At 42.6% G+C, this 26,556-nt stretch overlaps 1 protein-coding gene across 5 annotated transcripts in view; it reads left to right on the top strand.

The window, feature by feature from the left end:
• The window catches only part of BIRC6 (baculoviral IAP repeat containing 6), a 709,573-nt gene that overhangs the window by 73,418 nt on the left and 609,599 nt on the right, over positions 1–26,556 (top strand). For all 5 annotated transcript variants that reach the window (XM_073627731.1, XM_073627734.1, XM_073627732.1 and 2 more), the window contains exons 3-4: positions 10,758–10,895; positions 20,332–20,525. In XM_073627731.1, coding sequence (XP_073483832.1) covers positions 10,758–10,895; positions 20,332–20,525 — 332 coding nt within the window. The remainder of the gene's footprint in view (positions 1–10,757; positions 10,896–20,331; positions 20,526–26,556) is intronic.

Genomic DNA, 26,556 nt, shown 5'->3' with positions numbered 1-26,556 from the left:
TTATACCTTTCCACCTTTCATTTCAGTCTACCCTTCATGTGATTCCATTACGTTTTGCCCTTCCTGTGCCTAATTTACTTTTATAACTTGTCCTCTTTCTTTAATGACATCAAACATCTCTCCACTGTGCCTCCCAGAGGAGGAAAAAAAACACAAAAAAACCAAACACCCCGCCTCCTCCCAATTTCCCCCCACCAGATGTATCCCGTAGACTATCCAATCCATATCGCAGCATTGCCCCCAAAAGGGTTTAATCCACCTCTATTTTAGAGGATTAATACAGCCATCCTGCCCATGTATCTTTAAATTTATTCTTTAACCATATGTATCCATCGCTCTGCTTCTATAATTTTTTCTATCTGCCTTTTCCAATCCATTATAGTGGGACATCCGGTCTGTTTCTATAATCTAGATAACGATATTTTGGCTGCATTTAGCAAATGGGGAGTAAAGCTTCTCTTATAAAACCTAGCAGATGATGGCATCCCATGAAAAAGAAAATGTAATGGAGAGAATTCTATAGGTCTAAGTGTCATTTTCTTAATCCGAGGGGCTATCTCCTCCCAGAAAACTTTAATCTTTGGGAAATGCCACATAAATGCAGAAATGAACCCCTTTGGTTACATCCCCTCCAGCAGTTAACATTCGCCGATGGATATATCTGACCCAATCGATCCGGTGTACGGTACCATCTTGTCAGGAACTTGGAAGACATCTCCTGTATATGGGAACTTTTTGAAGTATGGTGTGTCGCTCCCATCAGCCTTTCAGTTTGCCCTGATGTAAAATTATAGCCCAATTCTCTTTCCCATTCTTGAATGAAGTGAAGAGTTGTCATATTTTGGGCGCTCAGAACCAGCCTATACATTCGAGGGGAAAACTTTCCCGTACTGTTCTATCCCAAATGGATAGTGTTGTCTTTGTCAGTGGTGTTGCATATTCTGACAACTCTCTATAAGAAACCAGAATCCAGGGGGCTCCGGCCAAGTTCTTACCTGCTAATGTTTTCTACACGGGCACCCACATTTTACTAGCAGAGCCATGGCACCAGTTCATTATACGAACCAGGTCCATTGCTCTGTAATAAAACGCTCTATCCCGAAGTCCCACCCTCCCATTTTGGTCTCCTCAAAATCTCGTGTGCCAACCTGGGATGTTTATCTCCTCACACAAAGGTCATAAAAGCCCTTTGTATTTAAAGAATGGGCGGCACAGTGGTGTAGTGGGTAGCACTCTCGCCTAGCAGTAAAAAGGGTCGCTGGTTCGAATCCCGACCACGACACTACCTGCCTGGAGTTTGCATGTTCTCCCTGTGCCTGCGTGGGTTTCCTCCGGGTACTCCGGTTTTCTCCCACACTCCAAAGACATGCTGGTAGGCTAATTGGCTTCTGTCCAAAATTGGCCCTAGTGTGAGTTGGGGACCTTGGATTGTGGGCTCCTTGAGGGTAGCGACCAATGTGAGTGTGCAATGTACGTGTGGAGTGCTGCGTAAATTGATGGCGCTATATGGGTACCTTTTAAATAAAATGGGATAATTGTAGACACACACCCACACTCAGGTTGAACTGGATGGACTGGTGTCTTTATTTAACCTTACTAACTATGTAATGTCTGTGGGAGTGTTATGGGTACAGTATGTAAAACGTAAATAAGCCCGGGAATTACACTCATTTTAAGCACGTTTACCTTGCCAAACTATGTTAGAGTATGACTTCTAAACTTTTGCAAGTCTTTTATTATGGATACCATCAAGGGTCCATAGTTTAAATCATACAGGCGCTTTATATGTGAAGAGATGTAGATCCCTAACTAGAATATAGAATCAAGGCGCCAAACAAAATGAAAAGAGTGTTTTAAGGTGGTCTTCATCCTCAAAGGCACATGGCTCGCATCAACACTGATTTCTCAATATGTATTTTAAAATTAGATATAAGGCCAAACCTGTCTATTTCCAACATCAGTTCCGTCAAAGACTCTTGAGGAAAGGTACAACAGTAGATCATCTGTGTAAGCTGAGATCTTATGTTCTGTTGATCCAATACAAATCCCCTTGATCTTCCTATTTCCCCTAATCATACGCAGAAAGGGCTCCAGTACCATAGCAAATAACAATGGGGACAGTGGGCATCCCTGCCTAGTCCCATCCTTTATCTCAAAATCTGATAGTCTAAAATAACTTTAACTCTTGCTCTAGGATCTGCATACAGTGCCATCACCCATCCCATCATCTGCTCTCTCAGACCCATCTCCCTCAAAACTCTGACCATAAACTCCCACCCCACCCTATCTAATGCTTTTTCAGCATCCATTGAAATTACTACACTTGAGGTCTGGTTTGGTCCATTATGCATCCAATGCAATACATGCAGGGCCCGAATAGTATTATCTCTAGCCTCTCGGCCCTTCATAAACCATGTTTGATCTGGGTGAATCAATTTAACTATATGTTCTTGTAACCTTAGGGCCAGAATTTTAGTCAGGAGCTTAGTGTCAGAATTAAGGAGCAAGATGGGTCTGTAGCTGGCACAGCACTGAGGGTCTTTCCCTACCTTCGGGAAAACCGTCACATAGGCCCACATTGCCTCTGGAGGCAATGGGTTAGAGACCGAGATAGAGTTAAGGTATCTGCAAAGAGGAACCAACAGGATTGAGGAAAACTTTTATAATACATATTTGTGAAACCATCAGCGCCCGGGCTTTTACCTAATGGTAAAGCCGCAATCGCTCCGCCCAGTTCTTCAATGGAGATTGCTTTTTCCATTTCCTCCAAGGCCGCAGATGGAATGGCCTGTAGCCCTGAGGCCTCAAGATATTCCCGAACTCTATCCAAGCGTCCACCCTCCTCCACCCCCACAGGAACTGAGTCTGTTTTATATAGAGACGCATAAAAGCGATTAAACTCAGCTACTAGTGCTTGGGAGTCCATTATCTGCTTATCTCCTGTCTTTATAGTGTGAACATGGCGTGAATCCTGTTTAGTTGTTGAGCCAATAGTCTCCCACTCTTATTTCCCTGTTCATAGAATCGGTGGGCAAAGTTTCTGTTTATTTTGAACTTTTCAATTGAGAAGCTGTTTTAAGTCTGCCCGCAGTTTCTCCAGTCTCTGCATGGGCCTTATGTTTAATTTCAAGTTTATGTATTTCCTCTAAGAGCACGACCATTTTCTTCTGTCTTTATTTTTTATTTTTTTTATTTTTAAAACGCGAACCCATTGAAATTAACTCCCTTCTGATGACCGCCTTGTGGGTTTCCCATACCACTTGATCGGACACCTCCTCTGATGTGTATTGGTCTCAAAATATAATGCTAATGTGCGGGACAAGGATTCCACATTCTGTTTATCATCCAAAATAGATTCATTCAATCGCCATGTTCTTTCCAGGCGCCTAAACTATGCTGGACACATCGTAAAACTTATTGGAGCATGGTCTGACTTGGTGATTGACTCAGTAGTTGATGAATTTACATAATTCAGATAATATTGATCAGAAGCAAATATATATTACAGCGCTCGCAATAATAAACAATAACTTAAATAATCCTATCCAATTCATTAGTGAGTGAATGTCCGTATAAAAGTGAACGATGTGCTCCAATCCATAAAGTGCAAAGTGCTCCAAAAATTCAAGGTGCGCACCACCACCTCCTGTGTCCCCACTCACCGGATGGAATATGGACCCTTAGCTTTTCAGTCTAGGGGTCGTTTCAGGCTTATATTGGTGGCCAGGGATGGCAGCTTAACATCAATTCACCAGGCAGCTCTCACATGCTCATGATAATCATCCATAGAAATTAATACCCAAAATGAAATAAAGATGTAATTTGCGGTCTTGAGTCCAACAGAAGTCACTTCCGGTTATCGGTGGAACGCATGTTAATGGTGGCGTTTCCCACTTGCAATCTCCTGACATTTTATGCCTGCTTTTACGCTGCATTTTGTAAGTATCCATTCTTCTTGCGCAATTAAAATATTGCCAAACGGTACTTCCCTATAGTTTCCTCCTTTTTATTTAGTTTTGGGTATTAATTTCTATGAATCATTATCATGAGCATGTGAGAGCTGCCTGGTGAATTGATGTTAAGCTGCTATCCCTGGCCACCAATATAAGCCTGAAATGACCCCTAGACTGAAAAGCTAAGGGTCCATTCCATCCGGTTAGTTGGGACAAAGGAGGGGGTGGTTTGCACCTTGAATTTTTGGAGCACTTTGCACTTTATAGATTGGATCACATCGTTCACTTTTATATGGACATTCACTCACTAATCGGATTCTATGATTATTTAAGCTATTGTTTATTATCGTGAGCGTTGTAATATATATTTGTTTCTGTTTTTTTTTTTTTTTTCAAGTGAATAGCACCTTGTGTACAGCAGCTGCAAGGTTTATACAATCTCTTTTTCACAATTGTTTTACTTTCAGTGGGAGTATATATATTTAGAATATATTTTGTTCAAAGATGATATTGATCGCTCAACATATCGATCCTTTGTGTATTTTGGAGTGAAAACTGAAATCCCTGTCCTGCTCATGCAGCACCCTCCAACTGTCTACCAAATGCAGAGAGCGAAGGCGCTGTTTAACTTATCTTAATGCCTTATGAGAGACATGGGTTTTCCCCGAGGAGGTGTCTAGACTAGGGTCCAAGGTAATGCTAAAACCCCCTCCCATAACCAGTAAACCTTCCTGAAAATTCCCCAAAGTATCAAAAATTTTACTGTGTGGCTATTGGGGAAAAATAGTAGCTAGGGTATAACACTGGCCCTGTATCTTTCCTTTAATAAAAAAGAAAGCGGCCCTCAGGATCTACTCATACTTTTGTAGGTACTAGCGGACATTGTGTATAGCTATTGTAACTCCTCTAGCCCCAGGAATGGGTGAAGGTGCATGAAACCATTGATTATATGGAAAAAGCCATGTGAGGGGTCGACCCTGCCACGAAGTGCGTCTCTTGCAAAAAATCCTATCTCTGCCTTCATATGACACAGTTCATGCCAGAGGCGGCCCCTTCTTACCAATCGAACAAAGCCCTCTCACATTATGTGATACAATCTTCATTTTACCTGCCATTCTCTTATTACTCCCATGAGTCTCTTATTGTACTGCTGTGCCTGATCGGTATCTGCGCCCAGCCTACTGATCTCTCTCGCCCTGGATGCATCTGATGAGGAGGAGGAGAAGAGAGGGAAAAAAAAAAAACACAAAACCATCTAAAAACCATGACCTACTGTGCCTCTGTCTGTGGCACATCCCCCTAAAAGGAGGGTCAATCCGGGCAGAGGTGCACCACCTGTGCCCCCCCTCCACCTTTTGGCAGAAAAAGTCTCTTATTGACTTATTGAGGAAAAGATGGATAAAATTTTTTTTTTTTTTTGGCGGTATTTCAGCGTATTGCCTCAAAAATTCCCACCAAAGGGGAGAAAACAAAAAAATATTTAGGGGTGTGGTGGAGGAAAAAGAGGACAGGGGGGTAAAAACATCTCCCCTCCCCCCACCTCAAAAAAAGGCCCTACTCAGGCATATCTTTCTGACCGGATTATAGTCCTGTCTTATCCACATCAATTTTCCGTCGACCTTTAACTGGCACTTGTTGCCATCGTTCTGGTCGTTGTGATGGTTTGTAGTTATTAAAGCTCCAATCCGGAAAGTTCACCAGGGGGAGCTCTAGCACCTCTATGAAGTGTTGCAAGTCATCTTTTGTTTTAAGTGTTGCTGTTTTCCCATTCCGGGCTGCTACAACCTTAAAGGGATATCTCCAGCGATATTTGACCTCAGTTGCTTGTAGAACATCCAACAAGGGTTTAATTCTTCTGCGTTGCATAAGAGTTCTATGTGATAAATCTGGAAATAAGGCTATTTGTGCACCTTCAAAACCGACCATGGATTTATTGCGGGCTGCTTTCATGTTGGCTTCTATTACTGGATGGCTATGTAGTTTACAAATGACTTGTCTTGGTTTTTCTGCAATTGGGGGGGGGGGGGCAAGGGCACGATGGTCTCTGTCTATTTCAATCTTATCCGGTGCATATGGCCCCAGAATGAACTGAAACAGACTGATCACCTTTGGAAGCAATTCAAAATGTTTTATTTCAGGTAGGCCCCTTGTACGTATATATTTTGCCTACAATTTCCATTTTCTTGATTATCCATTTGATCTAACAGAGAATTCAGCACTTCCTCATGATGTTTTCTCATATCTTGGATATCAGCCACTCCTTGTCTAATATCCTGGCCCATCTCCATTTCATCTACTCTGTGTCCCAGTGCCCCTATTTCCTCCCTTAACCCCCCCACAGCCTGTTTGCAGGATGATTCAATAGCCATTATAAGTAACTGAATGTCTTTCTTTGTAGGAAATGCTCTCAAATGTTCTCTTAAGTCCCAATCCACTATTAGATCTGATTAAGATGCTCTTAGTTCGTTATTAAGATCACCATGCAAAGGTTTAACATACTGCACCTGCCCTGTAGAGGCTGTCTCTGCATTCATCACAAGTTCTTTGCTGATTTTTTGCTGATTCACTGCTGGGTTTTGTAGTACCATGACTTCCAACTTCCAGGGATTCAACTGTCCCTCTTGGGATTCCTTCCACCTGAAGACTCGGGTCCCCTCTAATACACTCCCCTTCTGGACCCTCCGTTCCACCAGCATAAACAGAGGTGTCTGTCCCTTCTCCTGGGAGATCCCTTTCCAGGGTTGAACAGCTCTGCTTTGGGCTCAGAGGTATTTGACATGTGCTGCAACACCCCTTCCAAAGCCTGTCACTCCTTCGACCCTGTACGGGGGGATCGCATCCAACTCTCCCCGGTCCCCCCCCCCCCCCTATTGGGGAGCCGAACTTCCTTCCTTCCTGGACCGGGGTTCTTGTAATTGTGCCCCCAGGATCCACATTCTGCGCCAAGAGGTAGGCTCTAAGCCCGGCTCTTTCCACCACTATCAGGCAGAAGTGCAGCCGTACGGTGGTGTCTGGACATGCTTTAGCCGGTCTGGAGCCTGCTAAACACCACAGCCTATCTTCCTGGAGCCCGGGGTTCACTGAGCAACACGCTCAGTCAGCGTGTCTCTTCATATAAAAACTATTCTAATATCTTTATACAATGCAGCAACATCCACACGTAGGACACACAACGTTAGAGGTGATTTATTCTTCCAAAGCAAAATATACTTTTGCACACTGGTACTGACTAGTATTGCAGTGTTTCTCTTCCTCAATTTCTCTCCATCAGTCAGCCAATGTCAGTGTTGAGGGAGAGGGGCACAGGAGGGTCAAACAAGGATGCTGTGGAGGCAACAGACATCCTCCTATTTAACTGATGACATCATTGGTTGTTAGGATGCCAGTGTCTAGAAAGTCGTAATGGTGCATAATGAAAACCCGTGGCTTTGTGCAACTAAAAGGCAGGCTTGATCAACCTGCTGGCTTGTATTCAAGTTTTGATAAATTTGTAGGTGTTGTACCAAAGCACCCTGGTTGAAAAAGGCTGATCCAGATTACCACCTTCTGAAGGACTTCTCTCCTTTCCAGTTATCTGCATACATCCACAGGAACACGGTCACCTGAGAAAACCAAGCTTTGAATTCCCCTGCACATTTATAACCTGCCCAGTCCTTTGTATCTCCCAGCCCTATGCTCTGGAAACTTCTGTCAGAGGCACGTGTGAGTAATTAAACTCTCAGCTCAGGAAACTCTGAACAGACCAACACAATTACTGCTCCGTTCACTACTCTGGAGCTGAAAACGAAATTTACCTAGCAGTTTTTACATGAAGTCTTCTCTGCATATCGTGGTCCTATAACTCTGTAATTTTCAGTTTCTCCTAAGTTGTATCACAAATTGCAGTGGATTAAGGGCAGGTTTGCGCTGAGGGAGCCCACCCCCTCCTTAAAGGCACTGGGACGCCTAATTAAAGCACAATGGCAGGTGAAAGCATCTAGTGCGTCCCTGCATCCAATTCAACCAACTGTACAAAAAAGTGGCAATCACCCCAACCTGTAACTAGCCTGTGCAGCAAGGTGCACAGGGAAGGGCAACGAACATCACGGACAAAGATTTCCCAGTGCACTTACCAACTAGCCTGCAAAACAACCAAATTAACCCTGTTTAATTGCAATGAAAACAGGATTTTGTTTGCACACATTTGCAAATGTGTAAGCTACAGTGCCCACGTCAAGTGTGTACTGTGGTCCTAACTCCTATTTTTTTCAGTCTTCAAAGTTTGAACGCTGTTTGCCACTGCTGGATGTCCTGTGTCTCTTTACCTTTTTTTTTGAGGGGTGAGCTCGCTCTAGACAAACCTGACCTTGGATATGGATAGATGTTACAAGAAACAGTTTTTTATATCTTGCAACAAATTATCCAATTATCTTCTAGCAAGAGTTTCCCCCTACTTATCAGATGTAAGAAGGCACAATGGTGTCAGTTTATGAAGCAGTGATCAGTGGTGATCCCAAGGATCGCCGCTGATCACAGTCCCTAAACAGTTTATGAAACAGTGATAATCGGGGAAGAACATGTTTGAACTTGTTCTCCCGCCGATTATCTCTACACATGGAGAATCCTCATTGAATGACACAGTAACGGCCAGTTTATGAAGTGGTGATCTCACCGCTTCACTGGCGATCTGAGTCAGAATTCACACTCCCAGGTTCACCAGCTCAGAGGTGGTGAATAGGGGAGTGAAGAGGAAATCTGGGGGGATCTGAGGGGGAAGGAGGAAGATTTTTAACTTCCTTATGCCTCGTCCAGACCCCCCAACACTGTAAGTATGTCCCCCTGTCATATTTATGTGTATACATATATATACATATATATAGTGTGTGTGTATATACATATATATAGTGTGTGTGTATATACATATGTATATAATGTAGGGGGACTCATTATTTTATTAACATTAATCCACGCCGTCTGTCCGTGTAGTGAGCGGTGATAATTTATCACTGCTTAATAAACTGACATTTCTGTGAATTTCTGGTGCTGTAATCTCATAAAGTCTCACGAGATTCCAGTATCAGGGGCCGTTCTCCACTGTTGGAAGCGTTTGTAGATCTCTTCACTCCTCTGAAGGTGAAGCGATCTACAAAGCTTCATAAACTGGCACACAGAGGAGAAAGATCTTCACTGTGAATGCCGGAGAATGAAGCAGTGAATAGATTTCACTGCTTCATAAACGGACACCAATATGGTTAGTTTCCACAGTCCAACAGTAGGTGAACATTTGCAATGAAGTTTGTTAAAATCTTTTTCAACATATGCAATATCAAACATGAAATGTAGAAGTATTTTTTTTTTCTTTTTTTTTTTTTAATAGTGCCTTTGCAGATGCAGCAGAGGAGAGCTCTGTATAAAGAACTAAGGCAGACTAAGATGGAGAGATCAGACTGACCTCTCTCCTTTACCTCTGATGTTGTGAAGCACCACAAACAAAACCCCCTGATAGAGGCTCCTCCTGCTTATCTCTTGGGAGAAGAGCATTGCCAGGTGGAGCGGAGGAAGTAACCGCTGATGTAACTGAAAGCATGAGAGGTTTACTACACCATTTAGTAATTGTCTTTAAAAGCTGTACAATTTATCATTTGAGAGCAACCCTTTAAGTAGGATGAAAAGCTAAAATTAATCTTCCCACCTATTACATACATGCTGCATACTGTTTGTATGAAGTCATAAATACATTTCTTTTTAACCCCTCTTTTAAGCAGTCTCAGCACAGCTCTGTCTTAACAATGGGGACTGTTTTGCACAGAGCTGTGACATCACCCACCAGTCCACTCTACCCCATTGTCAGCGTTTCCTCCCACCAAGCACACCACTTGTTTACATAGGGCAGCCAAAGTTGTGCGATTTTGTGGCTCCATTATTTTTTAAAAATATGAATTTACTCTTCAATGTATTTACAAATTGTATGCAGCGGGGATGCAGCGTTTTAAACTTTGGTAGGCTGTTATTTCATAAGGCCAGGTTTACATTACTACTGTCGGGAACATGTGCAGTATCGCACGCTGTCCCGACGTGTGCAGAAGCCTGCCGCCTTTTAGCAGACATGCAGTGTTGTTGCTTCCTGATGCTGCAGCACCTGTAGATGATAACCCAGCCTTATACCAGGAATACACGGTTAGAAAATCGGCCGATAGTTCAACTGCCGACCAACAAAACAGCATTCTTTGGTGGAAATCGTTAACAACATTAACCTATCTAAAAAAAAAAAAAATCTATAAAAGAGCAATCGATTTCATACGTAGTGTTGACATCTCGCATACAAGTGGGGTCTTCTACTAGTTACGCTCATGTGTGCTAATGTTCAAGAGATGTTTTACGGATGACCTTCACACCAACGAATAGAATATTGTTCATTCGCAAACGATACAATTTTTTTTCAATCAGTCTTTTTCATTCACAATATCGATATCTGGTATTACTTGCTGGGCATCAACACTCGGCCTATCGTTTGCAGAGCGGAAATTTTCTCTTTTTTTTTTTTTTCCCTTATCGTGTATTCCTGCCATTGTGCTTGACAGGGGAATTGTTTCCTCTGTTGTCTTTCTCAGTGGCCAGATTGTAAAATAGTAGCAAGTTGCAAGGTAAGCTGCAGCAGGCAGATCGGTTATGAACATAATCTCTTAGAGCAAGCATATCATTTCCACCACTGTTTTCCCCCCACATGTGGGAAAAGTACAGCTGGTTGTATTTCCCACTAGTAATGTTTTGAGCCTATATTTGTAATAATTTGTGGCATATTACTTTTTTTTTTTTTTATTGCAGGTGCAGCAGTTGCTGTCTGCGTGCTTGGAGAAAATTGACGTGTCTAGTGCAGAAGGCTATGATTTGTTCATTATGCAGCTGAAAGATGGCTTCAAAAATACCTCACATGAGACCGCAGCAAATCATAAGGTTGCCAAGGTAAGAAAACCCTTAGTTTGTTTTTCCCTTTCTTTGTTGTAAAAAATTAATGGACATTTTTTTTTTTGTCATTTTTCTGTGTTTTTCTTTGTAAAATTCTGTAAACAGTTTTGTAACCACTTAAAGTGGAGGGCCACCCTGAAAAAAATTTCACCAAAAATCCTAAAAAAAAATAAACATTTGAAAAAAAAAAAGTTTTAAACTTACCTGAACCCTTGTTGCTAGGCAGTCTTCCTAATCTGTCTGTTCCTATTCCTCGGCGTGTTCTGCTCATAGCTGAGCGGCCCCGTTGCCTTCTGGGAACTGTGTGTGTTCCCAGAAAACCACGGGGCCATTCACAGATCGCTGCACCGCGCGCGCACAGTAGGTAACTGGCAGTGAAGCCGCAAGGCTCCACTACCTGTTTCCCTTACCTAGGATGGTGGTGCCGGGAGCCGAGGGACAGGTCGGGCCTTGGGCGGCCGAAATCGCGGGCACCCAGGACAGGTAAGTCTACTTATTTAAAGTCAGAAGCTACAGTGTTTGTAGCGGCTGACTTTAAAAACTTTTTTAGCTGGCCGGAATCCCGCTTTAAGAGCTCACATCTATGTGGGCTGTGTGCATTAGGGAAAAAGCCTGCACCTTATGAAAGGTGTTGAACTAATCTTGGCTCTGAATTACAGGCACCTTGATGGTACTATTACACTGCTCTTCTTTGCAATGCTGATAAGGTGTATGTCTGAGCAAAAAAAGCCTATGTTGTGCATCTCTGCAATTTTATACACATTTGCCCAAGGTTTTTGTCTGTGTGCTGCATATACTGAAAAATACTTATCCTGCCAAAAACCCTGCATGCTCCTAATTTGCTGTATGAAGGTTGTCGCGTTTCTTGCGCTACACAAAAATCTCAAGCCGTGTTTCAGTCCTGCTGGCTTTCTTCCCTGTCTCCTCAACACTGTACCTTAAGGTGAAGGTGTTTAGTCCAACAGGGAAGAAGTGGAGCAGGACTGATGAGTGAGATTTCAGTGTAGCAGATTCAGCATTGTTGGCACACTACAGAAAGTTAGTTCACTGGTTTTCTGGCAAGGACAGCAAGTATTTTTTTCTCTGCTAGCAGTGTTTTAAAGTAAAAAAAAAAAAAACTGGGAATGTGTTGGAGTAGGCATGTCCCATTGTCTACCCCATGTGATAGCGATCCGTGCCTTCACTACCTGTTAGGTGTTATTTGGAGGAGAATGCATACGCCTGTAACACAGGCTTTTATGAATTGTGTATTTGTTAAACTGGCCTTGGGGGGTGGGGGGCTGGGGTGGTGATGTACAAGATTTGCCTTGCTTGTGAATAAGGGTCAGATGAACTTTGCTAGCTTGGGTTTAGCTTTTTTTCCTTTTGGGGGGGGGGGGGGGGGGTGTGTTAGGTTATCCATTTAGGTTGCCCCCACTTTGACTACCTGCCTTTCTATGGGCATTTGAGTTGGACCGTATGCCACACTGAATTTCTAGACCTTTTGAAGCTATTGACAGCAGGGGGTCCCCTGATGAATCAGTCTTTGACTTGGTACTTGGGCTAGTCACATTACCTGGGGGGAAGATGGCAGCTTAAGATGATGGCTCTCCTTTTGAGAAATTGGATCAGTATGCCAAACCTGTATTCTATGATGCTGAGCAGTCTTGCTTTAGCACTGAAGCATCTGGAGTCTGCTCACTCCTGTGGTGAATTCTGCCATTTTCTTGTCTTAACGAGACCCCAATGAACCCTATAAAGGATAACCAAGTGTTCAAAGACTCCATAGAAAATAGGTTAAAGGTCTTCTATAAAGCTCTTGGCCTTGGAGGGCCCTGCCAATGCAGCCTGTGGTTGCTTCTGTGGCAGTCTTATAGACCGTAACTGTCAAGAATAAGCACATGGTCCTGGTTCCAACCTTACAAATGCCCTTGACCAGTGTCAGTTTGAGCTTTTTTTTTTTTTTTTTTAAATTTTATCTATGGTCTTATGTAACTGCATGAATGACTTGGCAGATGCACTTTGTCATATCTCCAGGATGAGTTTTCACTCCACCCACATTCATGGGATTCTTTGGCCTAAATGCTGGTCAGCTGAGCTCTTATCCTAGAAACTCCTTCAGTGGTTACCTTTTTGAAGGCTAACACTTGTTTGATCCCTCCTTAGATAACTACACCAAGGAGATCATAGGGGAGGTAGGAGGGTTTCTACTTGTGAGGTTAGCAAGTTTCATACCTCCCAGTCCTCCAATACCAAGTCTAAGTCGGGAATATACTGACATTAGAGCACGTGTCCCTCAAATAGCTAGGGACGGGACACCCTCACTTCTAATAGTAGAGCAGATGTTTGGTGTGATGACTTCTGGTCTCTGAAAACATCAGGTGCCTAGGCCTAATATTTCTAGGGGCTAATTTACTGGCATTTCAAACACTGCTTCCTCTCTACTTCATGAACGCAATCAGCATTACCAATTTGTAGAGCTGCACGATTCTGGCTAAAATGAGAATCGCGTTTTTTTTGCTTAGAAGATAGATCACGATTCTCTCACGATTCTCGCGGCGTAACATCATCTTTCACATTAAAACAAAAAAAAATGGTCTAACTTTACTGTTTTTTCTTTTTTTTTCTTTTTTTTTTTTTTTTTTTCATTGAAGTGTATTTTTTCCCAAAAAATTGTGTTTGAAAGACTGCTGGGCAAATACAGTGTGACATAAAATATTGCAGCAATTGACATTTTATTCCCTAGGGTCTCTGCTAAAAAATATATGTTTGGGGGTTCCAAGTAATTTTCTAGCAAAAAATATTGATTTTAACTTAAACAAGTGTCAGAAAAAGATTTAGACTTTTAAAGTGGAGTTCCACCCAAAAATGGAACTTCCACTTTTTGGAGTCGCGCAGTAGGGAACCAGGAAGTGAAGCCGCATGGCTTCACTTATTCCCTTACCGAGGATGGCGGCGGCAGCAGCCGAGAGCCGAAGGACGAATCGGCTTCCGCTGCGGACACTGCGGGCTCACTGGACAGGTAAGTGTCCATGTATTAAAAGTCAGCAGCTGCAGTATTTGTAGCTGCTGGCTTTTAATATTTTTTTTTTTTTTTTTTTTTTTTTTTTTTAGCGAACCTCCGCTTTAAGTGCTTAAACTTCCTGCATTTACACATTGTTTAAGAACTTGGCAGACTGCCTGGATTTTTTTTTCCCTTTGATCTAAGAAGGAAGAGTTAGTTATGTTTCATTTGAAAAACTTGGCAGACTGCCCTGAAGTTTTCTTTTGACAGCTGAGTGAGCTGATGTCTCCACTTGTTATATGAAAGAATTGGCGCAAACTGCAATAGAGATCTTCAGGGGGGTTGAATCGAGATCATGATTTTTTAACGATTAATTGTGCAGCTCTACCAATTTGTCACCCTTTCCTTTTTTGGTCTGCCCATGGCTTATTGGGTTTTCTTTAAGGTTGCTTACTCCAGTGTTGGCTTTGCTCTGTGGTCAGGGGGATTCCTGTTCCTCTTTTTGGCAGAAGCTTATGACCTGGCCCTTTCTGCCATCTGCATCTCAGTAGTATCCAGTGGACTGTGCTGTCCGTCAAGAGTTTCAAACCCTTTGCTACTGGTGGGAGGGTTTTGATGTGGACCTGCTGGCCTATTTAACAAAAATTTTACTGGTTTGTCGCTAGGTCTTGGCACCCTCTAGCCTATGGCCTAACTGCTCTTAAAGTCTACTATTACCCCTGGAGGGCTTACTTTTCTTGGGGTGAGTTGAGTAACTTTCATCCAAGAGTGTACTATGTGGTAAGTAATCCAGTTTTCTTCCTATCTGGTCTGGATTAGCACTTGGCTTCCAGTACCACCAGGGATCTTTGAACTCTCTAGTTAAGGTCTTTGTTCAGTGCATGGCTCACATTGTTCCCCTGTGACCCCTTGGGATAGCGCTTTGCTATGCATACTCCACTCGTTGAATCTATTAGGGATATTCCCTTATCTGATCATACATGTAAGGTGGCATTTCTTGTTCCTATCATCTGAGCGGAAAGTATGAGTTAGTAGCCTTATCCTGTAAGTCTGGGTTTCTCAACCCATGGTACGTGTACCCCTGGGGGTACGTGCACCACGGACAGGGGGTACGCAGAGTTCTCTATCAGCCGAGCCCCGCCTCCCGCACACAGGGTCCCCAGCGGCTTGCTGTAGCCTGTTGTGCGGGACTGTGCTATCAACTGGGAGGCAGTCCGCCGTGTGTGTGTGGTGGGGGGGTGTCAGGTCTGTGGCAGCTGCCATTAGTCCGGTCGATGGAATGGCCCCCATCGTGGTGCCTGGAAGATGTTTCCCTGGGCTGACTGACCAGGTGCAGCCCCATGTCCTCCCATCTCCCGGGTCCTCCCCCTCTCCTGCGCACCTCGGATGGTCCTGCCTGCCATGTGTATAGATGCCTGCTGCGGCTCCCTGAAAGGTGAGTCCTGCCTGCTCAGGAACTACACATGCCAGCGTGCCCCCTATCAGTGCAGTAAAATCCAGGGGCAATATCCGAGCTAGGATGATGATGAACTAATAGCATACAAACAGCTAGCATAAATATAATGATTGAAATACAAATTACTTTATAGGTCCTATCAGTGCCCATCACTTTCTAGAGACAGGGGTACTTAGGAAATTGTTTTTTAGACTCGCAGGGGTACTTTGTCTTGAAAGGTTGAGAAACACTGCTGTAAATAACATTTATTAGGGTTTTCGAAAGGACTAGGTTCACTTGAGGCCCAAGACCTCCTTCCCCTCAAATGAGTTTGAGGGGGTTGGTGCATCCAGAAGGCTTTTTATCTTGATGCATGGAATACATTAAGACTACTTTAAAGCAGAACTAAAGTCACTATACTTTTCTCTACTTCAAAGATCTGAAGGCTGTGAGGGGGTCCCTTGACGTAGCTGGCATCTTCTCCCTGGCTCTTTCGCTGTGCTGGTCTTCAGTCATCTTGACCTGGTGTGGGATGACTTAAAGGGGTTTTAAACCTTTGGTAATTTAAAAAAAAAATCATACTTGCCTCCATTGTGCAGTTCATTTTGCACAAAGTGGCCCCGAACCACCTCTTCTGTTTCCAACAAACATGCTATTATTATACCCAGGTTTTTTTTTTTGTTTTTTTTTTTTGGAATATATATACAGTACAAGCTGGGGTTGTATCTAGTAAATATCAAACATATCAAGCTTTTAAAGCTGTTGTAAACCGCTGGACTTTTTGTACCCTGCAAGGTAATGTCATAATGTGCTAGTATGCATCGCATACTAGCACATTATGTTAAACTTGCCTTAAAACAATGCCCTTCTAGTGCTGAGATGTCAGAGCTGCAGGCGCCTCCCATCTTCACCCGTCTTGCTGTGACAGGCCGGAGCAGCGATGACATTACTCCTGCGCATGCGTGCGGGTGCAGTGGTTTATGCCACAGGGCTCTGAAGGAAAGGCCCGGGTGGCCGTTTCTTCAAAGCGCATGCTTCAGTGATGTCACTGGCTGCATGTACAGTAAATATCTCCTAAACAGTACACGTTTAGGAGATATTTACATTACTCCTAGGTAAGTCTTATTATAGGCTTGCCTATAAGTAAAAGTCAGAAATGGGAGTTTACTTCCACTTTAATATTGTGCACACCCTTGAAATCACTAAAAACTGTGGAACCTAAAATTGGCCTTAGGCAGTGCTTAAAAGTCTTTACAGATTTTCAGTTTAGAGTCGACCATGAATGATGACCCTAAAATGATCGCTTTTACAGATGTTTGTGGCCATATCTCACATGCAGTGGCGCAGTCTGTTTTACACATGCTCACCCTATGCTGAAAGTCTTGCCAATATTAAAGAGCATGTTTACAGTAGCGGCTATGAGCTTTCTTTAACCCCTTGTATATTGCACAGTTTATAAACTTGCATTGGTAGGCAGACAGTAAAAGGGTATTTATATTAACAGCATGCTTTCATGTTATATCGGCATTGTTACAGCAATACAACAATGGTAAGCTCACTTGAAAATTCTACATTCATGTTGAGTGCTGCCTGTTTGCTGGCTATCTCTTTCTATAACTTCTTGGATCCCCAACATCAGGGTGGATTTGATTTAAATCATGTTTATTTAAATCAAGTTTATTTAAATTATGATTTAAATCATAATTTTTAAAGGGCAACTAATTTCTGTTCCACAGCAGCTCATCCTCTGACCCATTGTTGACTCACCGACAGTCCTATTCACTTTAATGGGACAGCTGATGATGCGGCAGTGACACATCAAGGTGAGGGATGTGGCGGCAGCAAATGAGTAGATGCCCGCTAACAGGCGCTGCTGTGATGGATCTGAAATGACAAGTGCTCTTTAAATGTAGGACTTATTCTTGCTGGTAGTTAGAATCTTTAACCACTTCAGCCCCGGAAGAATGTACCCCCTTCCTGACCAGAGCACTTTTTGCGATTTGGCACTGCGTCGCTTTAACTGACAATTGCGCAGTCGTGCGACACGGCTCACAAACAAAATTGATGTCCTTTTTTCCCCACAAATAGAGCTTTCTTTTGGTGGTATTTGATCGCCTCTGTGGTTTTTATTTTTTGCGCTATAAACAAAAAAATAGCGACTATTTTGAAAAAAAGCATTATTTTTTACTTTTTGCTATAATATCCCCAAAAAATATTTAAAAAAAAAATTTTTTGCCCTCATTTGAGGCCAATACGTATTCTTCTACATATTTTTGGTAAAAAAAAAAAAATCGCAATAATCGTTTGGTTTGCGCAAAAGTTATAGCTTTTAGAAAATAAGGGATAGTTTTTATGGCATTTTTATTAATTTTTTTTTTACTAGTAATGGTGGCGATCAGCAATTTTTATCGTGACTGCGACATTATGGCAGACACATCAGACATTTTTGACACATTTTTGGGCCCATTGTCATTTATACAGCAATCAGTGTTATACAAATGCACTGATTCCTGTGTAAATGACACTGGCAGTGAAGGGGTTAACCACTAGGGGGCAGTGTAAGGGTTAAGTATGTCCTGGGGAGTGTATCTAACTGTGGGGGGGGCGTGGCTACGTGTGACACGTCACTGATCTCTGCTCCCGATCACAGGAAGCAGAGATCAGTGACACTGTCACTAGGCAGAACGGGGAGATGCTTGTTTACATTAGCATCTCTGTGAGGCGTTCGCGGGTATCCCCGCAGCGATCAGGTCCGCGGGACCCATGATTGACTCGCGGAGCTCCTGGCCGGCGTGTACGCAACGGCGCGGCGGCAAATTTAAAGGGACATACGGATACGCCCATTTGCCCAGCCGTGCCATTCTGCCGACGTCCATCGGCGTGCGCCGGTCGGGAACTGGTTAATATTTGCAAACAAAATGAAGGTTTCCTATTTAGAATAATAAGTTGTCATGTTAGTAAAATGACAAATTTGGTAAATGAGTTTACCAAAAATGTAAATATTGCAGAATATACAGCCTCATGCTACATAACTAAACTCCATTTCATGCTGAATAAACTAAAGTCTGAATGTATCCTAAATAGAAAGCCATCTTTAGATAGATTTTTACTCTAAAACATGTTATTAAAATAAATTTGATTAAAAAAAAAAAAAAAATCGATTTTAAATCTAAAAAATTCTGTTTAAAAAAAAAAAAAAGATAAAAAAGATCGGATTTTTAAAAATCGTTTTTATCCACCCTGCCCAGCATGCTTTGCAGTGTCCCCTGTGATATTTTACTTTGACTTCCTAAGGACTTCATATCCCATGGTACGTTACTGCCTGTCTGCAGCAATTCCTGTACTGACTGTACCTCCCGAAACATCCTCTTCATCACCTCTAACATTCAGAAGGCAGGTTCTATGGATTTTGTGACAATTGCCCCTTAAGGCTTAAATAATATTTGTCACTGAATTTCAGGAAGTAAATATGTGGGGATCTTCACAAAGTAAGTTTACAAACCTGCTATGTTGCCGTTTTTAAGAGTGAGAGATGGAAATAGATGAAATGTAATATGCATGTCTGCATTTAATCGCAAATTACTGCAGCACAGTGCTATGCTGTGTTTCAGTGTGAATAGGATACACAGAAAACAATTGTTTTCTGTGTTTTCCTAGTGGTAAATGGAGTTTTACAGTGCGTAAAAATGCTGGTCACCACACTACAGTAGTGTGAATTGACCCTCAAGCTTACTAGTTTTAAAATACAGGGCACAGTAGAAGATATAAAAAAAATAAACATGCATTAACAAATTGTAGTAAGACTGGCTGTGGTAGCAGCCTAACTGTGCCTGCACAAACACATTTTGCACGTAATGTGCTACATGCTGGCTGTGTACATTTTCAGCCATTTTTAATCCTTACCCAAGCATAAAAACTGGTAGAGTCGACCTACCACACTGAGTTTTAGGCTCTTTTCACATCTCCGCGTTTCAAATTGCGGGCGCTTTCGCCGCGATTCTGCCAGCTATTCTGCCAGCTTTTCACAATAGCGGCAAATCGCGGAATGCTCGTGCGTTCCCGGTTGATTTTAATAGCACCCCAAACGCGGCGCGATTTTACAGCGACAATTGAGGTAAAAACGCCTGAACTGAATCAAAAAGAAGAACTTCTCTTGGGCGACTGGCTTCCCGCAATTCTATTTGCGTGTTTTTACCGCGATTTTCACCCCCATACGCAGGGATTTAAACAGAGCATTAATGGTTTAAGATGTTCAGAAGTGAATTTAGATGGTAGGATACCTAGATCCATTTGGTAGTTTGTGCTGAGAAGCTTAAAGTGGTTGTAAAGGCACAAGGTTTTTTCCTTAATGCATTCTATGTGCTGCAGCACTCCTCAGCCCCCCTAAATACTTACCTGAGCCCCATCTTGATCCAGCAATGTGGTTGAGTGTCTCGGCCGCCTGGGACTCTCCTTTCTGATTGGTTGAGACAGCAGCAGCGCCATTGGCTTCCACTGCTTTCAATCGAAGCCAGTTAGTCAGTGAGGAGAGAGAGGGGGCGTGGCTGAAGCACAGCTTTGTGTCTGAATGGACACAGGGAGCTGTGGCTTGGCTCGGGTGCCCCACAGTAAGCTGCTTGCTGTGGGGGAACTTGTCGGGGGAGGGGACAGGAGAGCTGGCGAGGGACCCGAGAAGAGGAGGATCTGGGCTGCTCTGTGCAAAACCAACAGCACAGAGCAGGTAAGTATAATATGTTTATTTTTAGAAGAGTCTTTAGTATCAATTTAAACTGGATGAAGTTGTCTGAACATTGCTGTGTGACTGGCAGAGCCAAAATGTCTGGAAATTACTTTCAAGATTTGTTTTTCTTTGCATTTTAAAGTGTAATCTAATATCGCTTGTTTAACAGTATGCAGATTTGAATGTGTGTGTTTCTACCTACAAGTAGTAGGTAGAAACACACACAGCTTTAAATGTACTGCCTAACTCCTTTTCAACATTAAACTTGTCATTAATTTTTTTGTCTTTCATGCAGTGGGCGACTGTCACATTTCATCTTCCTCATCATGTGTTAAAGTCTGTGACTGGTGCCATTGTGAATGAGTTGAAGAAAATAAATCAAAACATTGCTGCACTGCCTGTAGCCTCTTCTATAATGGACAGACTGTCTTATCTGCTACCTAGTGCCAGGCCAGAGCTTGGTGTTGGGCCTGGTCGGTCTGTAGATCGGTATGTATTTTTTTTTATTCTATTTTTTCTAGAAAATAATTGCTTTCTAATGCAACCACTGTTATAACATATTTTTAAAAACTGATTTGTATTTTTGATTTTATGTTGTTAAAAAGTAGTACACATATGATGATTCAGCCCTGGAAGAATCGACCTCTTAATGACCAGAGCACTTTTTACAATTTTGGCACTGCGCTGCTTTAACTGGTAATTGCGCGGTCATGCAATGCTGTACCCAAACTCAATTTCTCTCCTCCTTTCCCCACAAATAGAGGTTTCTTTTGATGGTCTACAAACTAGGGTACATTTTCTGGAATTTACGCAGCTTTTAGTTTGACTGCCTATCTCATTTCTTGAGGTGCTAAAGTGGCAGGGCAGTACAACCCCCCCCCCAAATGACCCCATTTTGGAAAGTATACACCCCAAGGAATTTGCTGAGAGGCATGTTGAGTATTTTGAAGATCTCGCTTTGTCACAGTTTTGAAAATTGAAAGAAAAAAATACCTTTTTTTCTTTCTACAATTTCAAAAACAAATGAGAGCTGTAAAATGCTCACCATGCCTCTTAGCAAATACCTTGGGGTGTCTACTTTCCAAAATGGGTTCGTTTGGGGGGGGGGGAGGTGGGGGGGTGTTTGCTATTGACATATCAGGGCCTCCGTAACTGTGACAGGTAGTGAGGAGTAAATTTTACACCCTTAGAAAGCCTGAAGGCGGTGATTTGGTTTTTGGGGCCCTGTACACGGCTAGACTCCCAAAAAGCCTCACACGTGGTATCCCTATACTCGGGAGAAGAAGCAGAATGTATTTTGGGGTGTAATTCTACATGTAACCATGCCATGTTTGAACAATATATCATTTAGTGATAACTTTGTGTGTAAAAACAAAATGTAATTTTACCGAAACTTGAGGCAAAAGTATAAAATATTCCATGGACTCGACATGCCTATCAGCAAATAGCTTGGGGTGTCTACTTGCCAAAAAGGGGTCATTTGGGGGGGGGTTGGTCTTGGCTTTTTATGCACAACATTAGAAGCTTCTGTCACACATCACCCACTCTTCTAACCACTTGAAGACCAAGCCCTTTCTGACACTTTTTGTTTACATGAAAAAATATTTTTTTCTAGAAAATGACTTTGAACCTCCAAACATTATATATATTTTTTTTTAAAGCAAAGGCCCTACAGATTAAAATGGTGGGTGTTGCAATTTTAATGCACTAAAACACACTATATTGCCCAAATGTTTGATGAAATAAAAAAGATGATCTTATGCCAAGTACATGGATACCAAACACGACATGCTTTAAAATTGCGCACAAATGTCCAGTGGCGACAAACTACATACATTTTTAAAAGCCTTTACAGGTTACCACTTTAGATATACAGAGAGGTCTACTGCTAAATTTACTGCTCTCGACCTAAAATTTGCGGTGATAACTCACATGCATGGTGAAATTGCTGTTTACATACGACACAAGACCGACGCTTGCGTTCGCCTTTGCGCGTGAGCATAGGGGACGGGTGCTTATTTTTTTTTTTCATTATTATTTTTTTTTATCTAATTTTCTCAGGGAATGTAAATATCCCCTATGATAGCAATAGGTAGTGACAGATACTCCTTCTTCTTTTTTTTTTTTTTAAATTGGACCCTAGATCCTCTGCCCTCAAAGCATCTGACCACACCAAGATCAGTGTGATAAAATGCTTAACCAATTTCCCAATGGCGCTGTTTATATCAGGCGAAACCTAAGTCATGAAATGCTCATAGCTTCCGGTTTCTTAGGCCATAGAGATGATTGGAGCCGTTCTGGTCTCCGATCAGCTCTATGGTCAGCTGGCGGAACCACCGCCTGCATTCTTGGGTTCCCTGGTGGGACAGTTTAGCCCGAGAAAACCTTGGAGGGGGGGGGGGGGGTTGGGTAGAGGGAAACGTTCCCTCCCACTGCTTGTAAAAGCAGTCTAGAGGCCAATTACCTGCTAGCATTGCTTTCACATGAAAGCCAACAGCTGATGATAGCAAGATGATACCTAAACCCGCAGGCATCATTCTGGTATAACCACTCAAAGTCCAGCAACATACCATTACGTTGCTGTTCCTTGTTGGGCATATATTGTAATGTTCTTTTTTTTTTCACGCAACCTGTGGGCTGAACGAAAGATTGGTCGGTGGGTATGCCCACCATTAGAATACCGCCCTTCATCCACCCACTTCTAATGGGCATATATGAACCATTTTTTCATTTTTTTTTTTTTTTTTTTGTAGTGGTGAAATCGCCTCCTATAGCACTGGAGTCGCTGATTTACGTATCGTGAGAGCAAACGCTGTTGCTGTCAAGATAAATAAATCAGTTCTGCAGCTGAATGACGTAACTGAAAAGCAAACAATGGTAACAATAAAACATTAACGCAATAAAACAATTTTTTTTTTTTTTTGCAATCTGTGCCTTAAAAATATATGCCAAAGCATGGGGGCAGTCTGCCCCTAATGTTAGGAGCAAATCGTTCCTCCATTCCTGCCCCCATGCTTTGGCATATATGCTCCTTCTTTTTTTTTTTTTCTTTTAACTGTGGTGGTGAAATCACCTCCTACGGCGCTGGAGTCACGGCTTTACGCATCGTGGGAGCAAACGCTGTTGCTGTCAGAATGAATAAATCCGTGCTACAGCTGAATGGCGTACCTGCTAAGCAAATGATGGTTAACAATAAAACAAAGTAACATTACAGTATAACAGTAAGACATACCATACCTGCAAATACAATAAAACAGTAAAAATAAAACATAACAGTTCTAAAATACAATAACAATAGAGAGCAGACAATGGAGAGCGAACATGAGAGAGAACAATAGAGAAGAAAAATAAAAAACGACTGTCTTTTTAATCTTTTTATTTTTTGCACTTTTATATAAACTGTAAACGTTCCAGATTAGAGTCTCTCAAAATGTGATGGCCATCTCATCTTTCGAGACCCTGTGTAAGTATGCCCTAGGAGTGTGTAGTGCTGTACCCTACGCTAATACTCCACTAGTGTGTGGTAGCTTTTGAAACCGTCACAGAGACCAGGTTGGTCAGGACAGAAGGGACAATAAAAGCGCGTGTGGCGCCTAAATCTGCGTTTTCTGCAGAGTCGACATCTTCTTTGGGGTGTTCTTTTGGCAGGGGTACCAGGGAGGACATACAGGAAAATGCCTCTCATACAGCTGGCTCACTGCATTTGTGCTGGGAAGTTGGGCCACAGCACCGTCTGGAAACAGAAGGGCTGTGATGATCTCTTCCTAGAATTTTTGGAAGAATCCAATTTGTCCTGATGTTTTGTATAGCACATAAGCGTTCAGTAGAGCCAATTTGAATAAATATACGGTCACTTGTTTTATACCAGCGTCTGGCCTTACGAGCAATTAAGTACGGCGCCAACATCTGGTCTGAGGTCCACCCCTCCCATGTTAAGGTTGTATTTGTGGACACAGAGGGGTTTCTCCATAGCACTAGTCGCCGTTGGAATTTGGACTGTAGTATCTGCGTAATGGGAGGACAGAACGAAAACATCCTGATTTTATCCCTCCACTTCACTACGAGCAAATTATTACATCTCAAGCAGGCTCTCTCCCCCCGTCTAAGTCAGGACTCTCCAAGCCATTGAGGGAAGCCCTAGCGATTGGATCGCATGGTGCCACATGCGCCAATTCCACAATCAAAAAGGTGACTAAAAAGGGGCACGCTTGTGTAATAATTGTCCACGTACAAGTGGTACCCCTTTCCGAGTAAGGGTGACACCATGTCCACACAATCTTACCAGCGCACCCTATGTAGTCTGGGCAGTACTCCGGCTCCACGTGACGATCTCTTTCCTCGTAAACCATAAAACTACATGTATAGCCTGTTGCTCTGTCACAAAGCTTATACATCTTGACCCCATATCTGGCACGCTTGCTGGGAAGACGCTATTTGATAGACAAGCGGCCAGAAAATTTAATTGGGGACTCATCAACGCAGACAACTTGATCGGGAGTAAACAAGGCTGCAAACTGTTGGTTGAAGTGGTTTACGAGGGGCAGAATTTTGTAGAGCTGATCAAATCCAGGGTCACCCTGAGTTAATTGTTGAAGTGCATAAATCGCAAGATCTGCTCGTACTGTGTCCTGGTCATGCAAGCAGAGAACACGGGCATATGATGAATTGGGTCAGTGGACCAATATGACCGCAACTCACTTTTTTTTTTTTTGTTATTCCCATGAGGAAGAACAGGCCCAGGAAGGTCTTAAATTCAAAAACCGTAATAGGTTTCAAATCTCTGGCAAGGGCCAACTGGGGATTAGAGGCAATAAAATGACCAGCCTACAAATTGCTCTGGTCCACAATGGATCTGTAGAGATCTTCCCGTGAAAAATGGCGAATAAAAATCAAGTGATGTAAAATCAACTATTTCCTCCTGAATTCTAGGTTGGCTAGTGAATGGGGGAAGTACGGGCACTGCAGAAGTGGTGGGCTCCCAATTCAGATTGGCAAATGCAGTGGGACGGGCACTATGGGCTTGATGGGACTGTGTCTTCTTGGTGACTGCGGGACACTAGTTGTGTAATTGTTTATCAGTGCAGCCTCCCCACGGATGCCCACCCAGGACCACCATCATCCCGCCCAGGACCACAGGGAAGCTGGCAACATTTGGATGGCCAGGTATGTACACCATGGCCATCCACATAGATCAGAAAATTTGCACAATACATGCCAATCACTGCCCACAAATGGGCACTGACTGGCAACATTATGGTCCAGCTAAACAAAGTGATGCCAAACCATAGTGCCCATCTGTGCCACCCGTCAGTGCTGCCTATGAGTGCCCATTAGTGCCCCTATCAGTGCAGCCATATCAGTGCCCGTCATTGAAGTAAAAAACTTACAAAACATTTTTTACAGAAACAAAGAAAAACGTAATTTTTTTTTTTCTACATTTTCTGTCTTTTCTTTTTTTTTTTTTTTTTTTATTTGTTGCGCAAATAGTAAAAATTGCAAATACCACCAAAAGAAAGCTCTATTTATGGGAACAAAGTGATGAAAAATTTGGGTACAGTGTAGAATGACCGCGTAATTGTCATTCAAATTGCGACAGCGCTGAAAGGTGGAAATTTGCTTGGGCAGGAAGGTGTGAAAGTGCCTGGTATTGAAGTAGTTAAAGTGGTCCTCAACCCAATCATCATTCGATGTGGTGGCTGCATTAGTTTTTTTACTTTGGTTTTTTTTTTCACCCTTCTATTTTCACCTGGTGATCTGGCCAGTACCACACCTCCTGTATTAGAGAGACCCAACTCTGAGAGAATGAGCATAGGAGGCACAGCAGTATTGCCGGCGTGGAAGGGGAAGGGTAGTGTTTAATGTATTAATAGATTTAATCACCCGAACAAACTGAAGCCAAACTCCAGTTACGCTTTGAGCCTCATGCACACTGGACGCTATAAAAACGTCAGTAGCATAAGCTGTAGCTGTAGAATGAGCAGCGTTTTTGCAGTAGTGTTTTTCGGTGTGCTTTAGCTGTGGTATATTTTTTTTTTTTTTTTTTTTTAACTTTACTCCCATAAAGCTTATGGCTACTATATTCATTTTTTTTTTTTTTGCCCCACCCCTCCCCCCAGCCAGAAGACGCACCTGCCAAAAACCGCTGATAACAGCTTGTGTGCATGGACACATAGGATAACTTGCTGGGGAGTTTATTGGCTGCAGAAAATAACGTCTGAACAGCAGCCGTAAAAAAAAAAACAGCTGCCGTAAAAATGCCCAGTGTGCATGAGGCCTTATAGTCAGAGCAAACTGTTTGTTTTTTCTTTTGGGATAAAGGTTTTGCGCAAAAAAAAAAAGCGGATCATTTTGACCACTTCAGTGCTAGACGCTTTTACCCCCTTCCTCCCCAGGTCAATTTTCAACTTTCAGCGCTGTCACACTTTGACAATTGTGCAGTCGTGCAACACTTTACCCAAATGAGATGACATTTTTACGTATTCCCCCCCCCAAAATAGAGCTTTCTTTTGGTGGTATTGGA

The sequence above is a fragment of the Aquarana catesbeiana genome, linkage group LG04, assembly GCF_042186555.1.
Source record: "Aquarana catesbeiana isolate 2022-GZ linkage group LG04, ASM4218655v1, whole genome shotgun sequence".
In the NCBI taxonomy this organism is placed as follows: Eukaryota; Metazoa; Chordata; class Amphibia; order Anura; family Ranidae; genus Aquarana; species Aquarana catesbeiana.
Note: the sequence above shows the minus strand (reverse complement) of the source record. Positions and strands in the feature narration are given on the sequence as shown.